The sequence below is a fragment of the Symphalangus syndactylus genome, chromosome 21 (genome assembly GCF_028878055.3).
Source record: "Symphalangus syndactylus isolate Jambi chromosome 21, NHGRI_mSymSyn1-v2.1_pri, whole genome shotgun sequence".
In the NCBI taxonomy this organism is placed as follows: domain Eukaryota; kingdom Metazoa; phylum Chordata; class Mammalia; order Primates; family Hylobatidae; genus Symphalangus; species Symphalangus syndactylus.
The window spans coordinates 35,992,445-36,009,838 of NC_072443.2; the positions used below are offsets into that span (position 1 = coordinate 35,992,445).

Here is a 17,394-nt window from a genome sequence, read left to right on the forward strand (position 1 = left end):
CCTTCTGCTTTGGAAAGCACCAAGATGCAAGTACCTTGTCTCGGGTTTTGACCATTTGCGAGTCATAGAGAGGACTTTCCATAGGTTTGACTTTTCTGCCCAGATGATATGGAAAAAAACTAACCTTTGTGACTAACATATTTGGCGGGGTTTGAAAAAAAAAAATGGCCCTTGCAAATGCACTGTTCTGCTATAGGAGATAAATCTACTGGTCATCACACAACATTATGATGAGCATAATGCCTGGTACATAGTGAGGTTTCAATAATTGAAGGATTTGAGAAGAAAACTGCTCTTCTCTGGATGTCACTTAGATATGGATAGAATGGCAACAGCCATATCAGCAGAACCTGCTTCTGTTCCTCTGCCAACAAAAATTCCAGCCATATGTCTGATTCTTTTTTGCCTTTCAATTTAATTTACTTCTACAGATTTGAAAAAAATGGTGTGTTTTATAGAAGGCTATGGGGATATTAATGGAGAGGACAACAATAAAAGAAGCTGTTAGTCTTATTAAGGAGTCAGGATCAGTACAGATGAAACAGGAAACAGCAGAAAAAAATACCCAGGGGTTAAAAACAAAGGCAGTCTGGGCATGGTGGCTCATACCTGTAATCCCAGCACTTTGGGAGGCCGAGGCAGGCAGATCACCTGAGGTTAGGAGCTCGAGACCAGCCTGACCAACATGGTGAAACCCCATCTCTACTAAAAATTAGCCAGGCGTGGTGGCAGGCACCTGTAATCCCAGCTACTCAGGAGGCTGAGGCAGGAGAATTGCTTGAACCCAGGAGGCAGAGGTTGCAGTGAGCCGAGATCACACCATTGCACTCCAGCCTGGGTGACAAGAGTGAAACTCCATAACAAACAAACAAACAAACAAACAAACGGAAACAGTAGGGTTGCGGTGGTCAGAGAAAAGAGTGGTCAGTATAGTTTAATCAGAGGACTTTTTTTGTAGGAAGTAGGACTCAAGCAGAATCCTGAAGCACTGGTGGGATTTGAATAAGAAGATTTGCCTGCCTTTACACATGTTTGTGTCTTCTTAGGATGAGGTACATATTCTCTCCTTTGTCTTTTACATGTGAATTCTGGACATGAATCCTGTCCTATTCAGAGTCTGATCAATGCTAAGAAAAAATGGGAGAAATCTCTCAATGTCCTCCTTCTCCTGTCCCATCACTCTTTCATTGCTTTAAAATAAGTTAATTCACACTGCATTGTGAATTAACAATTGCTGCATTGTTGGCAGCTTTATCCACAGACATCCTTGAATCTTTCCTTTGTGACTAGAGATTACAGACTCAGCTTCAAAAGGCACCTCCCTCATCTCACAGTTGGGAAATCAAATTCTGGAGAGCTGGGAGGACCAGCCCAGAGTTCCACAGCTTGTTGAGGGCAAAGCCTAGCCCACAGGGCAACCACATACTATGAGTGGCCTCCAGCCCAGGTAGGATCCCCAGAGGCATGCTCAGTTCAGGCTTGACTGACATCTGGGGATCCCTAAGGAGCACAAGTGATCAGGGGTCAGGGGTGAATGGAGAGGGAGGGCCCTCAGACTGCAGGAGGCTTTCTGTGATGATGGTGACCTCTCGAGGCTTCACCAAGTGCCTTGCAAAAGATAATTCTGTAGGAAAGTAGACGAAATTTACACTGGTCCACTTAACAGTTGGCAGAGCCAAGGTATGCTCAGATCAAGTGGCTTTCTGAATTGAGGCTATAGGCTTGGAAAAGAACAGAGATAAATGGAAATAGAATCTACTTTTCCCTGGAGCCCTCGTGGAATCCTGGAGACTTCTATTTCCTGTTCTGTCCATGCCCTTCCCCATCCCTGAGACTATCCGAAGCACCTATCACTCAAGTTTGTCCTAAAAAACGTTAGCATTTCAACTTGTTGTCAACAGATTTTCCCGCCCTATCTTTGCCCTCTTCCTATTTTTCTCTTCTGTTTTAAATAAGAATTTATTCATAGAATAAGGGATTATTTATAGATGCTAGTACATATGTGAAACGGAAACCACAAAGTCTGCAGTTGTGGCATAAATTGTGCCTCTGAATTTTGGCTATGTAGTTTTAAGACCAGCATGATGGAGGGGGAGTTTTCTGATTATATTTGTGGCTTGAGAGAGTAATTTAAATGCTCAGGCTCAGGTTCTTTATCAGGGACAGGGATTCTTTCACTGAGGGGTTGCATCCCTAACCCCTGCACACATCGTATACAAATGTGTGTGTATGTGAATGTGCATTTTCTGCAAAGGGAGTGCCCAGCTTTCATTAGAAATCCTGAAATGTAGGGAAACAGGATCAGTGTTACAGACGTAGTGGGTATTTTGGGACATTAAAATGTATTTACTGGAAATTTGAGACATCCTACACATTAAGTATATTGCACTCATATCAGAATTTTTTAACTCTTTTTTTGTTCTTAATATTACTTTTAACTGAGAAATCATAATTGTATATATCATATTGGGTATCTTGAAGCACTCCCAAATGGCTCCCCTTGCTCAAAATTCCCTTTCATAATCCCTCCTATAATTCCCTCTTATAAATCCCAGTTATAATTACATTATAAGAACAACTTTATTTGGTTAAACATTTATATTTAATGTGTCCCTGATAAAAGGCATATACTGTTTGGGACAGATAATGCTTTCACAGGATAAGGTTCAAACAAATATAACTTACTATGTCATACTAAGAATATTTCAACTAGTCTACTTCCACAATGGTCCAGTAGCCATGTGAAAAATTCTAGCATAAACTCATTGATTTGGTGTTTCTACCTTGCTGGAGGACTGCTGGGTGGCCCTGAATAGCCAGCTGTATCAGCATGTTTTTTTTCCATACATCATAAAAGATTTTTGTTTCTCTGTGCTCTTTGATATCATTTATTCGGCATCTGTAATAGATGATTGCCTGCATTAGATGTAATCCTCCTGTTGATGATGAAGAAGCTGAGCCTCCAAGTAGCATGTTCAAAGTCACAGATGGAGGAAGAGAGAGAACCAGGATTTGAATGACTGATTATCTGTCTCTGGGGTCTACACTCTTTCCTCTAAGCCATGTTACATCTTGTACAATATCCACTGCTAACTGATTACCTCCTTTTGAGGATCTGATCCTGGCCAAGGATCAGCTAGAGTTCCATGTGAAAGAATTTTGCTAAAAGTAGGAAGTTAGCAGAGGAGGAGATACCAAGATGCAGCTGGCTCTTTAGCTGAAGACTGTCACCTGGCTGAAGTCTTCACAAACCTGTGACACATCCAAGCTCAAGCCACTGCATTTCTCCTCATTTGGGAGTTAGCACATTTTACATAGCAAAGTTATTTAGCTTTGGTTAACTTTGAGAAGAAAACAGTAACTAAACATAATGTACCAGGTTCCCTGTCACTTAGCTGGTCAAAGGGCCTGTCTAGTAAACATAATGTACCTACTGCTTTCTTAAACAAACCTCTTTTAAAACAAACTATTTTAGCATCCCTAAAATTAGGACAGTAGCCGTGAGTTAAATAAAACAACAAGTGGAAGACACAGGTGTGAATACAGAAATAGTAGAATTTGCTAAATTGTCTTGGTCTCACTTATCCAATTTGTGATTTAATATTTTTATGCCATTTTATTGGTGCCTGCTCTTATGCATCAGTAACCAAACACATTTCTGTTAAGTTTCTCTCAAACTGTAATCATTTAGGGCAGGTGTCTGCAAACTTTTTTTCCAAAAAGTGCCAAAGTATATTTATTTTGGCTCTTTAGGGCCTATGGTCCCTGTCACAATTACTCAACTCTCCCATGGTTGAACAATCATAGATAGTAGGTAAACAAATGAGTGTGGCTGTGTTCCAATAAATCTTTATCTATAAATACAGGGAGTGGGCCAGATTTGGCCTGGGGGTTATAGTTTTCTGATCCCTGGTTTAGAGGATAGATATAATTTGAGGAACACTAAGGAAAAGATAAGAGAAAGTAAATAATCAGGACACACAGAGGAGTGCTTATCAGAGAAGGTATATACGTGTTAATTTCCTATGTGGACATTTTATTCATATTTTATAAATGACATTATTAAATATATACATTTAGTATATTGCAGAGGGCTTTCTATGTAGCATACTGGGCGAGCACTAAATTGGAAGTCAGTAGGAGATCAGGCTCCAAATTAAGTTTCGCCACTAACTTTAATGTATCTTTAGGCAAATTATCCTCTCTGAACCAAAAAAGGATAGTGGGATTACGGGATCTCCAAGGATCTTTCTTCTTAACATTGTCTGATGGTATAATTGTCTTATTAAGATTTCTAGGGAGAAATACAAAGTTAAAAATAAAATCATATAGGTTAAAATTATGTAAACATCTGGCCTAGACCCTCTTGATTCAACTCACATAACTAAACAGACCATGGGGGCCAACAGGTCAAAGGACACTATGTAAAAGACATGACTTAGACACATGGAGTGAGAGGAGCAACACAGGCTCCCATGGGGTGGGGGCTGAGCTGGAAGGTCACCGTAATGAGTGAACTCCCCGTTGGGCACACTTAGTATGATGAGTAAAGCTTCCTTGTGACTTTAGAGAACAATCATGGGAACGCTTTATAAGAAGATCCCAGACAGAAGAGCAGAGCCCCTTGTGGTGTGCATAGCTTTAGGGGAATCAGGGAGCCCCTCCTACCACTATACTCTCCAAACCATGTAGAACCAAAGATGGTTACCTCTTTCTCAAATGGTGGTGTTCAGGATAAATGGCCGATCTTTAGATTTTGGCTTTTGCATGCTAAGAGGGCTTGTGGTATACAAACCGTGCTCTGCAGGGAAAGGGTTGTTGTGGGAGATAAGCTGGAGGGAGTTTGTGTCCCATCCCTGCTTCAGGCAGATCCCCCATCCCACCTTTTATTTGTTGGTGCTAAACAAATGCTAGTCCAACCACTTCACTGTAAATGGGAAAACTGAGTCTCAGAAGGGGCCATAAGTGGACGTGGCTGTTGCAGAAAGTGAGAGGAGATTCTGTGAGGCATGAGAAGTTCATATTCATCTTCCGGGGATCGGGCATGCCTAGGGGTAGAAGGGATGTGTAGAAGTGAATACTCAGTCTCAGTTCCTCCCAAGGACTCTCTGGGTCTCTCCGCTTTGCAGGGAACATTCTCATAGTACTCTTCAGCAGAGTTCCCTGATGGCCTTCTACAGAGAACCCGATGATTGATGAGGGTATAGCACAGCTCCTCTGAGTAGGTCTGGTCAATGTTGTCCTGCTTGTCAAAGGAGAGCCATCATCAAGATTTGGTCTCTTGCCATGACCTTTACACTTCAGTCTCAACACAGGCTTGACCCTGGGTCAAGTCTGTCTTCTATGACCACCTCCTCCCCATCTCTTGGCCATTTTTTTCTAAATGGCTGCTTCTACCCCAACCACTAGGCCAGCAGCAAGAGTGCTTAAGGTCTAGAGCCTGCTCAAGTGCATCCTCTCTGCCCCTTGTTCCAGAGTGACCTCTGACCACCCGATATAGTTTGGATATTCGTCCCCTGCAAATCTAATGTTGAAATTTGGTTCCCATTGTTGGAGGTGGTGCCTAGTGAGAGGTGTTTTGGTTATGGGAGCAGATTTCTCATGAATGGCTTGGTGCCATCTTCGCAGTTATGAGTGTACAGCCTGAAGAACCATGAGCCAAATAAACTTCTTTTCTTTATAAATTACCCAGCTTTGCATATTCCTTTATAGCAACACAAGTGGACTAAGACACTACCCATGTAATTCCCAGTCTCAGGGCTCTGAGGATAGCCCATTCTAATAAAAAAGAATAATCTGGCTGGGCACAGTGGCTCACGCCTGTAATCCCAGCACTTTGGAAGGCCGAGGTGGGTGGATCACCTGAGGTCAGGAGTTCGAGACCAGCCTGGCCAACATGGTGAAACCCCATTTCTACTGAAAATACAAAAATTAGCCAGGTGTGGTGGCATACACCTGTAATCCCAGCTACTGGGGAGGCTGAGGCTGAGAATCGCTTGAACTTAGGAGGCGGAGGTTGCAGTGAGCTGAGATCATGCCATTGCACTCCAGCCTGGGTGACAAGAGCAAAACTCTGTCTCAAAATAAATAAATAAATAATCTTGTGATATCTTAATGTGTTTTGGTTATGAGATTTAATTACCCTCTAGAGATATTTACGTTATTAAGTAGGGAAGCAACTCAAGGGAAGGTTTCACTTGTGATGGGATATCAGGAGATAAAAAGCAAAGCAGCAAAGTACAGGGGGAAAAGCATGGATTGTGAAGTAAGACTTGGTTTTGAATCCTGGTTCCGCCCACTTTTAGCTATTTGGCTTTGGGGAATTATCACTTAATCACTCAGTTTTCTCGTCTATAAAATGGGGGGATGGGATGGATTATAGTAGCAATATTCAAGGGTTGTTGTTTTAGCTACATGAGTTGATGTGTGTAAAGCACTCAGCATGTTGTCTGTCATAAATGAAGTGGTCAGTAAATTTAAGTTCCTTTCAATAAGTTATACAGCAGAAGTGGCTGCTGCTTCTGCCACCTGGCCCTGCACTTGCTCCCCAGGTTCACAAGCACTGACATCTAAAGTCTTTCTCCATGTAAGGGTCAGAAGGGATCTTGGAGGCCAACTTCTCCTGCCATTTAGAGTGTCTGCACTTCTATCATCATCTCAAAAAATAGCTTAGAGATGTTCTTATTACCTGGGTGGGAGTAGATGATATTCCTTCATCTGGAGAAAGAAAATACACTCAATGAATTTCAGGTTATGGGGAGATTTGAGGGGAGGAGCAGGCAAGGCTAGAATATAAATAACTAAAAAGCCAAGAAACAGCTGGGGTAGCTCTTCTCAGGTTATTCTGATCTACAGCACATCCCTGGGGAGTGACAGGACATCTAAACAAGTCACAGCGAGAGCTATGCTCAGTCTGAGAGGTGAGAGGAGGGAGACACATTTGGTTAGTCTTTGGAAAGGAAATCACGATTTCTCCCTCCAGCTCTCTTTCCCTCCTTACCTAGCCCCCTCTCCTTCCTTAGGCAAAATTGATTTGTGTTCCTTACACAAATTCAGTGCCTCTGCACCAGGCACTGGGGAGACAAAGAAGAATCAGAAACAGTCCCTGTCCTCAAAAGGCTCACAAGCTAGCACAGGAGACAGACAAGGGGCTGTGAGAGATCCACACTGTGGAGCGGAGGGCCGTCGTTTCTACTCTAGGTGACGGGATGGTGGTAGTGTGATAACTGGTGTTCAAGGAGTTTTGCAGAGCAGGAAACTCTTAAGCTAAACTTTCCCATTCCTATACCTGCTGGCAGATAACAAATGAGCAGGGCAATTTTTCAGAGCCTAGTTAAAACCAAATGGCTCTGGCCAGTCAGCAAAGAGGCAAACTGACACCCTTGCTACCCTCTTGCAAAAACACCAGTTCCATAAACAAACATGTTCCCTCACATGAAAGTCTACAGAGGAAGCCACCATATGGTATACGGATTGACATTCTCTCGGTCCTCACATCCTGGATTTCCACATCTCCATAAGCTCCTATAGGCATCTAAAACTTCCTTGATTATCATTATAAGAAAAGCATCTTCAGCATAGAGTTTTAGCATCTGGTCTTATTTCTATTATGTTTTGCTCTGATGGAAATGGAGGTTCCCTGGGACCCACCACTTCTGGAGTGAAGTGGCTAGGGTGGGAGGCTGTATTATTCATTTACACATCTTGCAGGGCTAGATTTTAAGATTCTGTGTAAATGAATTAGGTTCTCCTCTGTAAACTAAGGAAGGAAAAGTCAAAACTCTTCCATTTTTCTTCTTCAGAAACACAATAGCTTGTCCTCAGGCCTACACTTTCTTATTTTTATTTTTAGGTGTGATACAATTCATCACACTCTCCTTCTAGAATTCTTCTTTCTCCTTAACTTCAACGCTGTACTATCACCAGAGACTACTGCACCAGCCTCCTAAGTGGTCTTCTGGTATCTGCTCTTCCCGCTCCTTGCTGCAATTTGTTTTCTGCACAGGAAACTGGGTGATATCTTTAATACAAATCTAATCATACTTGCCCCCGCCTCCCCACTGTGTAAAGCCAGTATCTCCTGTAGCTCTCAAGACAAAGATGAAAATCTTTAACTTGGCCAGGAGGCCCCACCCCTCCCCTATCCCAGGCTGGCTTTCTTGCAGTTTCTTGTAAGTGCCTTTCTCCTCCACCTTTTGTATCCTTGCCCCCAGTTACTGCCTTCAGCCTCCAGGCCTCAGGCACTAACTCAGGAATTTGGAGATTAATGAGCCAATTCCTGCTTCAATGAGCTCACCATCTAGTGAGGACAAAGGACATGCAATTGGATACAGTGCAGCAAAATGTGTAGATATTGTAATTGAAACATGCCTAAGGGGCTTTGGGAACATAAAGTAGCAGCAGTTTGGAAATGTAAGTCTTATCAAAAGTGAAAATAATAGGAAATCAATGACTTACTTTCATTTTGGGAATCTTGCCTCTTTTCAAAAATGAGTATTTTTTTCCTGTGAAAGCAAAGCAAAGCAAATTGTTTTAATATTCAGAAACTCTCAAAGGAAATGACACAAACCTACAAAACTTACTTTTAACTCTTTGTTAAAGTTATATACCTTTTATAATGCCTCCTTCAGCATAGATGAGTTAAATAAAAAACAAAAAAGTAAAAGATGAGGCCAAGTAGAAATATATTCCTTTGTGCCTCTTTCTCTCTCTCTCTCTCTCTCTCTCTCCTCCTCCTCCTCTCTTTCTTTTCTAAATCTGATAGGGAATTGATTTATAGATGGGGAAATACGGTGATAGAGGTTACTTTTTTGGAGACTTTTTTTCTGACAAAGTATCAATTTCTTTTCTATCATGTGAGTAAAGGAGCCAGGATTATTTTCAATCTCAATTCTAATCTATGATCTCCAAAACAAACAAACAAATAAACACACTCTTCGCATAAGGGAACACTGTATGAAAGACTCCCTGAAAAAATGCGATATAAATATAATGGAAGCCCACTATCATTTCAGTAGACAAGAACATCTGCTGTGAGGGTGACCATATGTCCTGGTTTGCCTCAGTCTGGTTAAGGTCATTATCAATCACTTAGCGAGCTTTAACTATTTTTAGCATCCGTTTCACTCTCAAAGGTGTTAGGTAACTAGAGCACCCTAATGGCGCTGGTTCCGGGTTCTCCTTCCTCAATGCAAGCCCGCCAAAGGAAAAACCAATCAGAGAGAGGTGTTTTTCCTGCCTCGCTCTAAGCCCCACCCCAACCAATCACGAACATCCACGCAGCCCTCCTGGGCATAAAAGAAGCAAACCCCCCACCGCTCTCTCTCTCTCTCTCTCTCACTCTCCTGCCCAGCCCAGCCTGCTGCCTCCAATAAAGATCTTTTGGCCGAGCCGGTGTGCCGTGGTCTTAAGTCTGAGCGTCACTCTTTCAAAAGGTATCTAAGTTCGGATGATTAATTATACTATCACCCCGACTATAAGTTCTATGTGCAAGGGATAGAAATGTGTGCTTCGGAACATGCAGACTCAGATTTGCAGTGTGAAAAAAAGGTGTCTTTTTTCTACGTTAGTAGCTAGTTTCATCTTTGCTTCTGAGGCTTTCCTGTTTGAGGAGAGCATGCCACCCATGAGACTATTGTTCCTGTTTCTCATCAAATTGGAAGGATTGCTTCCCTGATTAACTCTTAGGTGATTGTATCTGGCTAGTGACAGGCTTCCGCTGTGGCCACAGACAGTCACAGGTAACTTACAGCAAATACCACATTGAAACCACACTTAGGGAAATAACTCCTAAAAACAACTGTCCACTCACCATGGAAGACAGAAACACCCTTCAGCGATATGGTGATCCCAGCATCTAAAATACCCAAGAGAGATGGCAAATCATAAGGTTGATTTCTGCAGCTTTGTTAAGGTGACTCCTTTCCTTTTGCCATTTCTGTGGAAAACTTTTTTTCTCCCCACAAGTGTGTTTCATTCTAGATAACTTGGACATATCTCTCATGGTAGAATGCATTTGTCTTCCTAGGATGAAGATGATACTATCAAATTCCTAATCAGGACAAAAGCTTTCTGCTGTGTTCCCAGCAAAGGAAAAGTGATTCCTCACTCTCAATTCTGGTAATTTCCTTGGTTCCCTTGTAATGAAGAACACGTAAGTGTTATCTCCAGGAAATCAAGGTACAAATGTGTGGAAATTTTACAAATCATTTTTTTTTCAGGTATGGGTTAGGCAATAACAGTATTTGACTATACTCTGAATTTCTCCAATTTACAGTATATTGCAATTGTTTGCTCACTTGTCTATATTCTACACTAGAACGTGAGCTTCACAAAGTTGGGGACCATGTTGATCTTGTTCATCGTGGTATATATTTCCAGTCTATGACTCAACATCTGGCACACAGTAAATGGGTTTTCAAAAAATATTTGATGAAGATATGAATACAGAATGAATAGCCAAGGACAGAACAACCCTGGTGCAGGAGGTCAGCAAATCTACTACCTTGACTCCAATGACATAGTTGAATAACAGGACTTCTCTCTCTTATAGCACAAAGGCTTAGAATCTCTCTGCAGTACTACATCTACATTAATGTCTAAGTATCATTCTGTACATCTTTCTGAATTTGAGGCATAGTCAACTACCTACATGGTTAAATGTGAAAGCCCTTTATAAAGTAGTATGTGTATCAGTTACAGTACGTAAAAACGTTTGGAAAACACCATCCAAAAATGTCTCCCCCCATGAGCTTTCCCATGAAGTTTCATCAGGAGGAGCAGTGGAGGAGAGGCTGACTGCATCGTGACCTTGGTTCTGGTCACCTGCTTGGCTGAGCATTCTGACAACCTCTAAGATCTATGCATCATCAAAGCCTTTGGGGCCCAGAGGCACAGCTGCAGCTCTTCCTCTTCTTTAGGTTACCTTCAATATGCTTCAGGCTGTTTGCTTACATATCTGCTTTGTTGCTAAGGAAACATGGTAAGATAACTACTGAATCACACCAAGTTAACAAACCAGATTCACTGAGGAGAAATGAATGAGATAAGAGGAGGGGGATGATTTTGAGAGATATTCTCTGAACTCCTGAGGCCACAGTTTTTAAATCTGTAAAAGAAGATGTATATACTGCTTACACTTGGAGTTATAAGAATAAGCTGAGGTTAAATATGGGCAAAAACGATCTGTAAGCTGGCTGTTTCTCCTACTTGACTTTTCTGCAATTTATTCTTGCATTTCAACATGGTTGTTTTGGTTTGGGATGGGTTCAGACAGCCTCCAAGAAGCAAGCTAGACAAATCTCTATACCCTTAGGCTACATGTCAGGAATTTGAGGTATCTGTCTCTTTCACAATGCCCTCTCTGGCTCTCCAGTCTACCCAACCCCTCCCTTGTTACGATGCCATGGCCCTTCTGATTTATTTCATCATTTGAACTGTATGCCTTAAAATGTGCCCAATGATACCCCTGAAAATATGTAATTCTCAACTTGCACTGAAAAAATGCACCCTGTTGAAAGGAATCTCTTGGTCTCCAGCCCCTCACGCAGGCATTGGTGTTAAAAAATAACAACAGTGCCTGTTTTTCAATTGCTCCTCTTTCAAAATCTCCTCCGAAACCATGTGAAAAGCACAGATAACTTTACAGGCCACAGAAAAACTGACCTTGTCAGCCCTTAGAATTCTTGGAACCTGGAACATTAGTTCCATATTTTAATTATTCCTTTCCTTAGAGAGAATTCTTTAGGGCTAGACATTTGAAAGGTCTGTTCAAAAAGAGTTAATGAGGTGGTCTTTGTTTAACAGCATCAGGGCAATCACAATGGTGTCTCCACAAACTTTCTAAAAATTGTTGTAACATGGGGCATGTGGTCACTTCAGAAATAGACACCTATAGCTTAAAATAAAATGGCTAGGGTGGAGGTTGAGCACAAAGGTACCTGAGATAGACAAACAAAAGGACAACAGGAAATAAGACCCTTGTTTTATAACGGGTCATAACAGGGACTAACAGGGTCTTGGTTCCTGTTGCTAGGAGTTACATTAGGCTTCTAGCAAAGTAGCACATCTCCCGTCCAAAGTTTTCAAGCATTTTATCTTTTGTCCTGTCTTCACATTTGCTATTATTGCAACTGCTACTGGTCTAAACAGGGCCCTCTCTCACTGGGATGTGAAGTCCACAAAGGCTGGGGGAGTTTGGTTGATTTTGCTCTCACCTGGATGTTCTCTGTTTGGGGCTTTGCATTCTCACTGTCCAAGGCATCTCTTGAGTGTTCTGCTGCCGCCTGAAACTCAACATATCAGAAACAGGCTAAGTATTTCCTAAACAGGCCTGCCACTTCTTTTCATAATTTTTCCAACTTTCCTCATTTCTGCTATTTGTGTGTAACTCTGAAATTGACTGGTTGCCCTCACACATGTTAATACTGTTTCCTCAAGCACATGCCACAAGCTACCTTTGATCTGATGTGCTCCCCATTGCCACAGCAACAGCCCACTAATGTTCTCCAACCGCCATGAACAAGTGATCCTAAATCGTCTGTTCCTAAATATCCAGGGATCCTCATCATGACCCTGAGAGTATCAGTGTCCAGAGAGAGGCCTGAGGTCCTCAGCTACCATCTCTTTGATGTAGTTCCAGGAGCTATACACAAGTAATGCGGAAAGGTACTGGCTTTGTCTTGTGTAAATCACACCATCTTTCACAGAAAGCATGGAGGCCCAAAACAAGGGACAGAAGGAGAAGAAAAGGATTGAATAAAGAAAGTAAATTGGTTCATTGTTTGGGTTAGATTTCTGTATACCCATCTTTCCATTTGTTAGGAATTGGGAGTATGAGGATAAAGAAACTAACACTTAAACACTACTTACTATATGCCAATCATTTTGTGTGTTATATTTCATTTAATCCCAGAATAAATCCATAAGATAGATATTATCATTATAGTTTTTATACTAATGAGGAAACTGAGGCCCAATATGCTAGGCAACTGGTCTGAGGATCCACAACCACTAAGGGGGAAAAGCTGGGTTTGCTGCTGGCAGGTCCCTTCCTCTGAGACTGAGCTCCTGTCATGAAGGGATGGGTGCCATTCTATCCTGTGCAAAATTTCCCCAGCTTCTTAGCTTATTTGATCTGGAGAGACATGGTTGGGGGGGTATGCTGATTAGATGATAACTGAGTGTTGAGGTGACAATGAAAATTAGATACCAATATATACAAGACTTTTGAATACATTAAGGGAAACATTTTATTTAATTATTTTAATGAATTTATTTTTAAGACTGGGTCTTGCTATGTTGCTCAGGCTGCACTCAAACTCCTGGGCTCAAGCAATCCTCCTGCCTCAGCCTCCTGAGTAGCTGGGACTACAGGTGCATGCCACTGCACTTGGTTCAAGGGAGACCTTTTAAATCATCATAGAAATAAAGATGTTGGGCAAACCGATTAACTATTTGGAAAAAAAATTTATATCTGACACCATATATTGAATATATATTGCCAAATATAAAATAACAAAATCAAAACATATGAGTTGATTTGTCTTATCTTAGGAAGAGCAAAGAATTTTAAGCATGAATGTAATGGCAGAAACCAAAAAGCTTTCTAGATTTAAAATTGAATTTTCTTTAAAATATAATAAACACAAAACCATAAGAAGTCCAAATAGCATAAGATGTGTGTACCTTGGAAAAAGTTTTTTTCTTACATAAAACAAAATTTTAAAGTAAAAAATATTTTTTTTAAGTTTTTTTGCACTTATTCAGTGCACGTGATGTGCCAGAAACAATGCCGGGAACCAGGAATTCAAAGATAAATAAGAAACAATCACTACATTTGAGCATCTCATATCTAGTAATAAAAATAGTAATTTATATAATTGTTAGAACAATGCTAGAGTAGAAGATTGACAAGGGGCTGTGAGGACCCAGGGTAGAGAAGTCTCAGACAACATGATTCTTAGGAAGGGACATGAGATATTCCACAGGACGATCAATCCTCTTTTCGGCAAGTGGTCAAAACTAGGCTACTATTTTTTCCTGTGTTCCACTCTCTAGTGGCATGAACTGAGACCTGGAATTCCAAACATAACCCCGTGAAGACCCCCTCTGGCTCGCTTACTCTCTCTAGATCAACCCACTTTATACCCTAGAGATTACCTTGTCTGTGGTGGCACTGTTTTGGTGGCACGGCTTTGATATTAAGGAAGATGATGGTCAAAAAAAGAAAGCAGAAAATATCTTCTAATTTTGAACTCTACTTTGTGTCAGGCACTATGCTAGCACAATACACATTAGAACTCTCTAAGGTAGATATTGTATTATTATTTCTACTTAAAATAAAGAAGCTGAGGTCCAGAAAAGTAAATCCGAGTTCTCTGCCTATTTAATTTAGATGACCTCTGCTTACCTGCTTGCAGGGAGTGCACATCAAAGGAAGCCTCAAGGTGGCAGGAAGCTTGCTGTTTATTTCAAACTTAAAACAGTGCCTGAAAGAGGGTGGTGATTTTGACCTCCTTGTGGAGCATGAGGAGCTCAGGAGGGCATTTCCTTCCCGGGCTTTCAGAAAGTTGTTTCGTTTCTTAGGTGGTAACCTATTATATAGACCTTCCTTGGTAAAGTCTTTCCACCTTTCAGCTATTCTCCATCAGCTGCTCACCATGATTCTTGGGAGAAGGCAAAACCTATGGGAAATTTAATGTGGTATCTGGCACAGAGTAGGCACTGAAGGCTTGGCAGTTTCCTTACCCAACTACTTTCTACCCCAACTTAGTGTGCTAACTGTATACTAGCTTTCTTTTTCTCTTCCTTGCTGTATTGCCCTGTCCCATCTCCTCTGCTCTCCCACAGGGAGTCTAGACTTACCTGTTTTCTCTCAGCAGAGAGTTTCCCATCCTCTCAGTCCTCTCAGGGCTTCCCCTCCGTCCCTTTACCAATTCCTTCTTGCCTTGTGCTCTGACAGGGCAACTCCTGACTTAAAGAAAGGGCTGTGTGGCTCTGGCCACCCATGCAGAGACAGCAGAAAGGAGAAGGGTGTCTCTGCAGAGGGGAGGAAGAGGCTGGGGGAGGAGTGTCAGAGGCACCCACATGCAGAATGTCCTAACATGTCAGTGCCTGAATCAACCTGGCTGTTGGCCATAACCAGCAACTACCCGTCAATGAGAGCTTCAAACCTCTGGGGAATCCCAGGTCTGAAATTACAGATGGGCCATGGGAGTTTTTCCACTGCAGATAGTTACGTTTATAAATCACGTTGTCATCTTAGAAAAGTCAGAAGGAGGTTAAAACAGTCAAGCCACAGACCTGTAGAAAATATAGTATCAACAACCCTCAAATCTGAAAACAAACACCCAATAACAAAACGGGCAAAGTATTTGAACAGACATTTCACCAAAGGAACTACACAGATGAACGTTAAAAGATGCTAAACATTGTAGTCATTAGGGAAGTGTAAATCAAATCCACAATGGAACACTTTTACACACTAGTGTTTCTGGCACACTAGCTGTGTAACCCCAGATTCACCCCACATCATTCTTATCCTTACAGCTGCTCTCCAAACTTCCTTTTGGCTCTGTGAGGGATTTCCAGGAGCACCTTATTAAAAATGGAAGATTTTATTATAAAAGATAAGCCATTATCGACCATTCACTTTTCTAAAAAAACACAAATGCGAGAATAAAATAAAAACACACAAGTCTGACTAGCCCCTGCAAGACAGAAAGCATCCCTGGACAGAGAGCCTGCTTATACCTACCTAATATCTGAACTCACACATTCTAAGGTTTCATGTTTTGTTACCTCTTGCAAAGGAAAGGAAACTGGCTAGAAAATTCATGTAAAGGAAGGTCACAACTTTAAAGCTATCTGATGCTAATGATTTGTATAATCTAGTTTGCAGCTCTGAGAGACAATATCAAATAAACATTGTCAAATACTACTCCCACCTAACCTTTGCTGTCATTGTTCTTTGAAATTATCTTTGGGATTGGTTATGTTCTCTCACTGTAGCTTTAGTTTATCTCAGAGCACACACCCTAATGTCCATGTGCAGTTTCCATGCTCAAGTATTCCAGAATACAATTTTCTGGAGTCTAACTTCAGTTGATACCTGTCTCCAAATTGCAAATCTACCTCCAATCAAAAAGAAAGGGGAAATTAGTTGTTAAGGGCAATTAGCAAATATATTACAAAAATAATTTCAGATAAACTCTATGTGACAAATGGTGCTGTCAAGTCCTCTTATTTGAATACTAGTCATTGTTTCGTCTTGAGAAAATGTGTGCAATGGAGGCTATCTTCTTGGCATATAAAAGGGGAAGATTTCTTTCTGTTTTAGTAATCTCTTTAAGGGTGTGCCTGTGGTGTGCATTACATTCTGCTTGAATATTTATTCAGAAATAAAAGTGTTTTCTTTCTCTTCTATTTTTGTGGAGAGGTTTTCTGAAATAGCAGGAGATTTTGCTTTTAATTCTATTTCCCCAATAGTAGCTCCATTAATTTTTTTCATGAATCCCTCATGTAATTGACTCTAGGAAAGATGTTAGGGTGGCAAATTTTCTTGTTCTGTAAATATTTGAAATTCAGGAAAACCCTCCCATCAATAAATTAAATGAAGCATTGAAGTAAAAAAGAATATTCTTAACAAAGCTTTTATTGAAAATCAAGTTTCCACAGGATATAGATCTAAGAAACCTAGGGGTACCCTAGTCTGTTTCTCCAATTCTCTTCTTTCAAAATCATTCCCTTTCCCAGGCTGGATAATTACAATAAAAAATAGAGTATGTGTTCCAATTTATCGAATGCTTCTTCCTTGTGTGTGGAAAATCTGGGATGACAAGCAGTGGTCTGCCATTTTGTGTATGAGAAAAAGAGGTATGTATGTGTGGGAGTTGGAAGGAATCTTGATATACTATTATAACTAACCTCTCTCTTCCCTATTACCTTCAGAAGAAAAGAAAAACAATCAATCTAACCTAAAAGTGCCCCCTCCTCAGTGGCCTCAGCACCTTTTGCACTACCTAGAGGCTAGCAGCAGGGGACCAGAATGTCTTAGCATTGTGAAAGAGAGACCACATGGACAGGGTGCTTAGCCAGTGAGTAGGGCTATTGTTGACTTCCCACCAGTATGAATGAACAGATCCTAGACCCTGGTTGGGGCAGCCTGAGCAGACACAGCCTGGATGCTGCTCCATGGGTGGCTTAATTAGTTCCACTATTGTCTAAAAAAGTCTTTGAGTCCAGAGAGCCATGGTAGGGTGAGTTGGAAATCAATCTGCCCATTGTAATTTAGGGGAAGGTTAGAAATTGTTTTCAAGCTTCTGTTTTACTCAGGCCGCTAGATGGAGAAGCTGAGCTGTGGAAGTGTTAGCTATCAATCACGTGTGTAAAGTA

The 17,394-nt window shown here is 41.2% G+C and overlaps 2 protein-coding genes across 26 annotated transcripts in view; one reads left to right on the top strand and one right to left on the bottom strand.

The window, feature by feature from the left end:
- Positions 1-4,009: 4,009 nt before the first annotated feature.
- GCSAM (germinal center associated signaling and motility) lies at positions 4,010-17,219 on the bottom strand. Of its 4 annotated transcripts, none has more exons than XM_055260295.2 (6): positions 14,866-17,219; positions 12,216-12,284; positions 9,812-9,856; positions 8,458-8,504; positions 6,689-6,717; positions 4,010-5,242 (listed from the first exon to the last, which is right to left on the bottom strand). In XM_055260295.2, exons 1-6 carry the CDS (start codon positions 14,892-14,894, stop codon positions 4,925-4,927), a joined length of 537 nt encoding a protein of 178 aa, XP_055116270.1. In that variant the 5' UTR covers positions 14,895-17,219; the 3' UTR covers positions 4,010-4,924. The 4 variants fall into 4 exon arrangements, with proteins under 4 accessions (XP_055116270.1, XP_055116269.1, XP_055116273.1 ...); XM_055260294.2 differs by having other exon boundaries at positions 12,216-12,290; XM_055260298.2 differs by lacking the exon at positions 9,812-9,856.
- Positions 9,322-17,394, top strand: part of CD200 (CD200 molecule) — a 256,287-nt gene continuing 248,214 nt past the window's right edge. For 11 of the 22 annotated variants that reach the window (XM_063630068.1, XM_063630060.1, XM_063630057.1 and 8 more), the window contains exons 1-2: positions 9,322-9,434; positions 10,028-10,179. The gene's annotated coding sequence lies outside the window, so the exon portion shown is untranslated. Of the gene's footprint in view, positions 9,435-10,027; positions 10,180-12,280; positions 12,667-17,394 lie in introns of those variants that run through there. The other 11 variants (XM_063630070.1, XM_063630065.1, XM_063630063.1 and 8 more) reach the window with 3 other exon arrangements.

Coding starts and splice junctions, on each gene's coding strand:
- GCSAM (XM_055260294.2), bottom strand. CDS start 14,894: ATGGGAAACTCTCTGCTGAGAGAAAACAG. Junction 9,857..12,215: donor CCCAAACAGAGAACATCCAG/GTGAGAGCAAAA, acceptor TGGGTATTTTAG/ATGCTGGGATCACCATATCG. Junction 6,718..8,457: donor GCAAGATTCCCAAAATGAAA/GTAAGTCATTGA, acceptor TTCTTTCTCCAG/ATGAAGGAATATCATCTACT.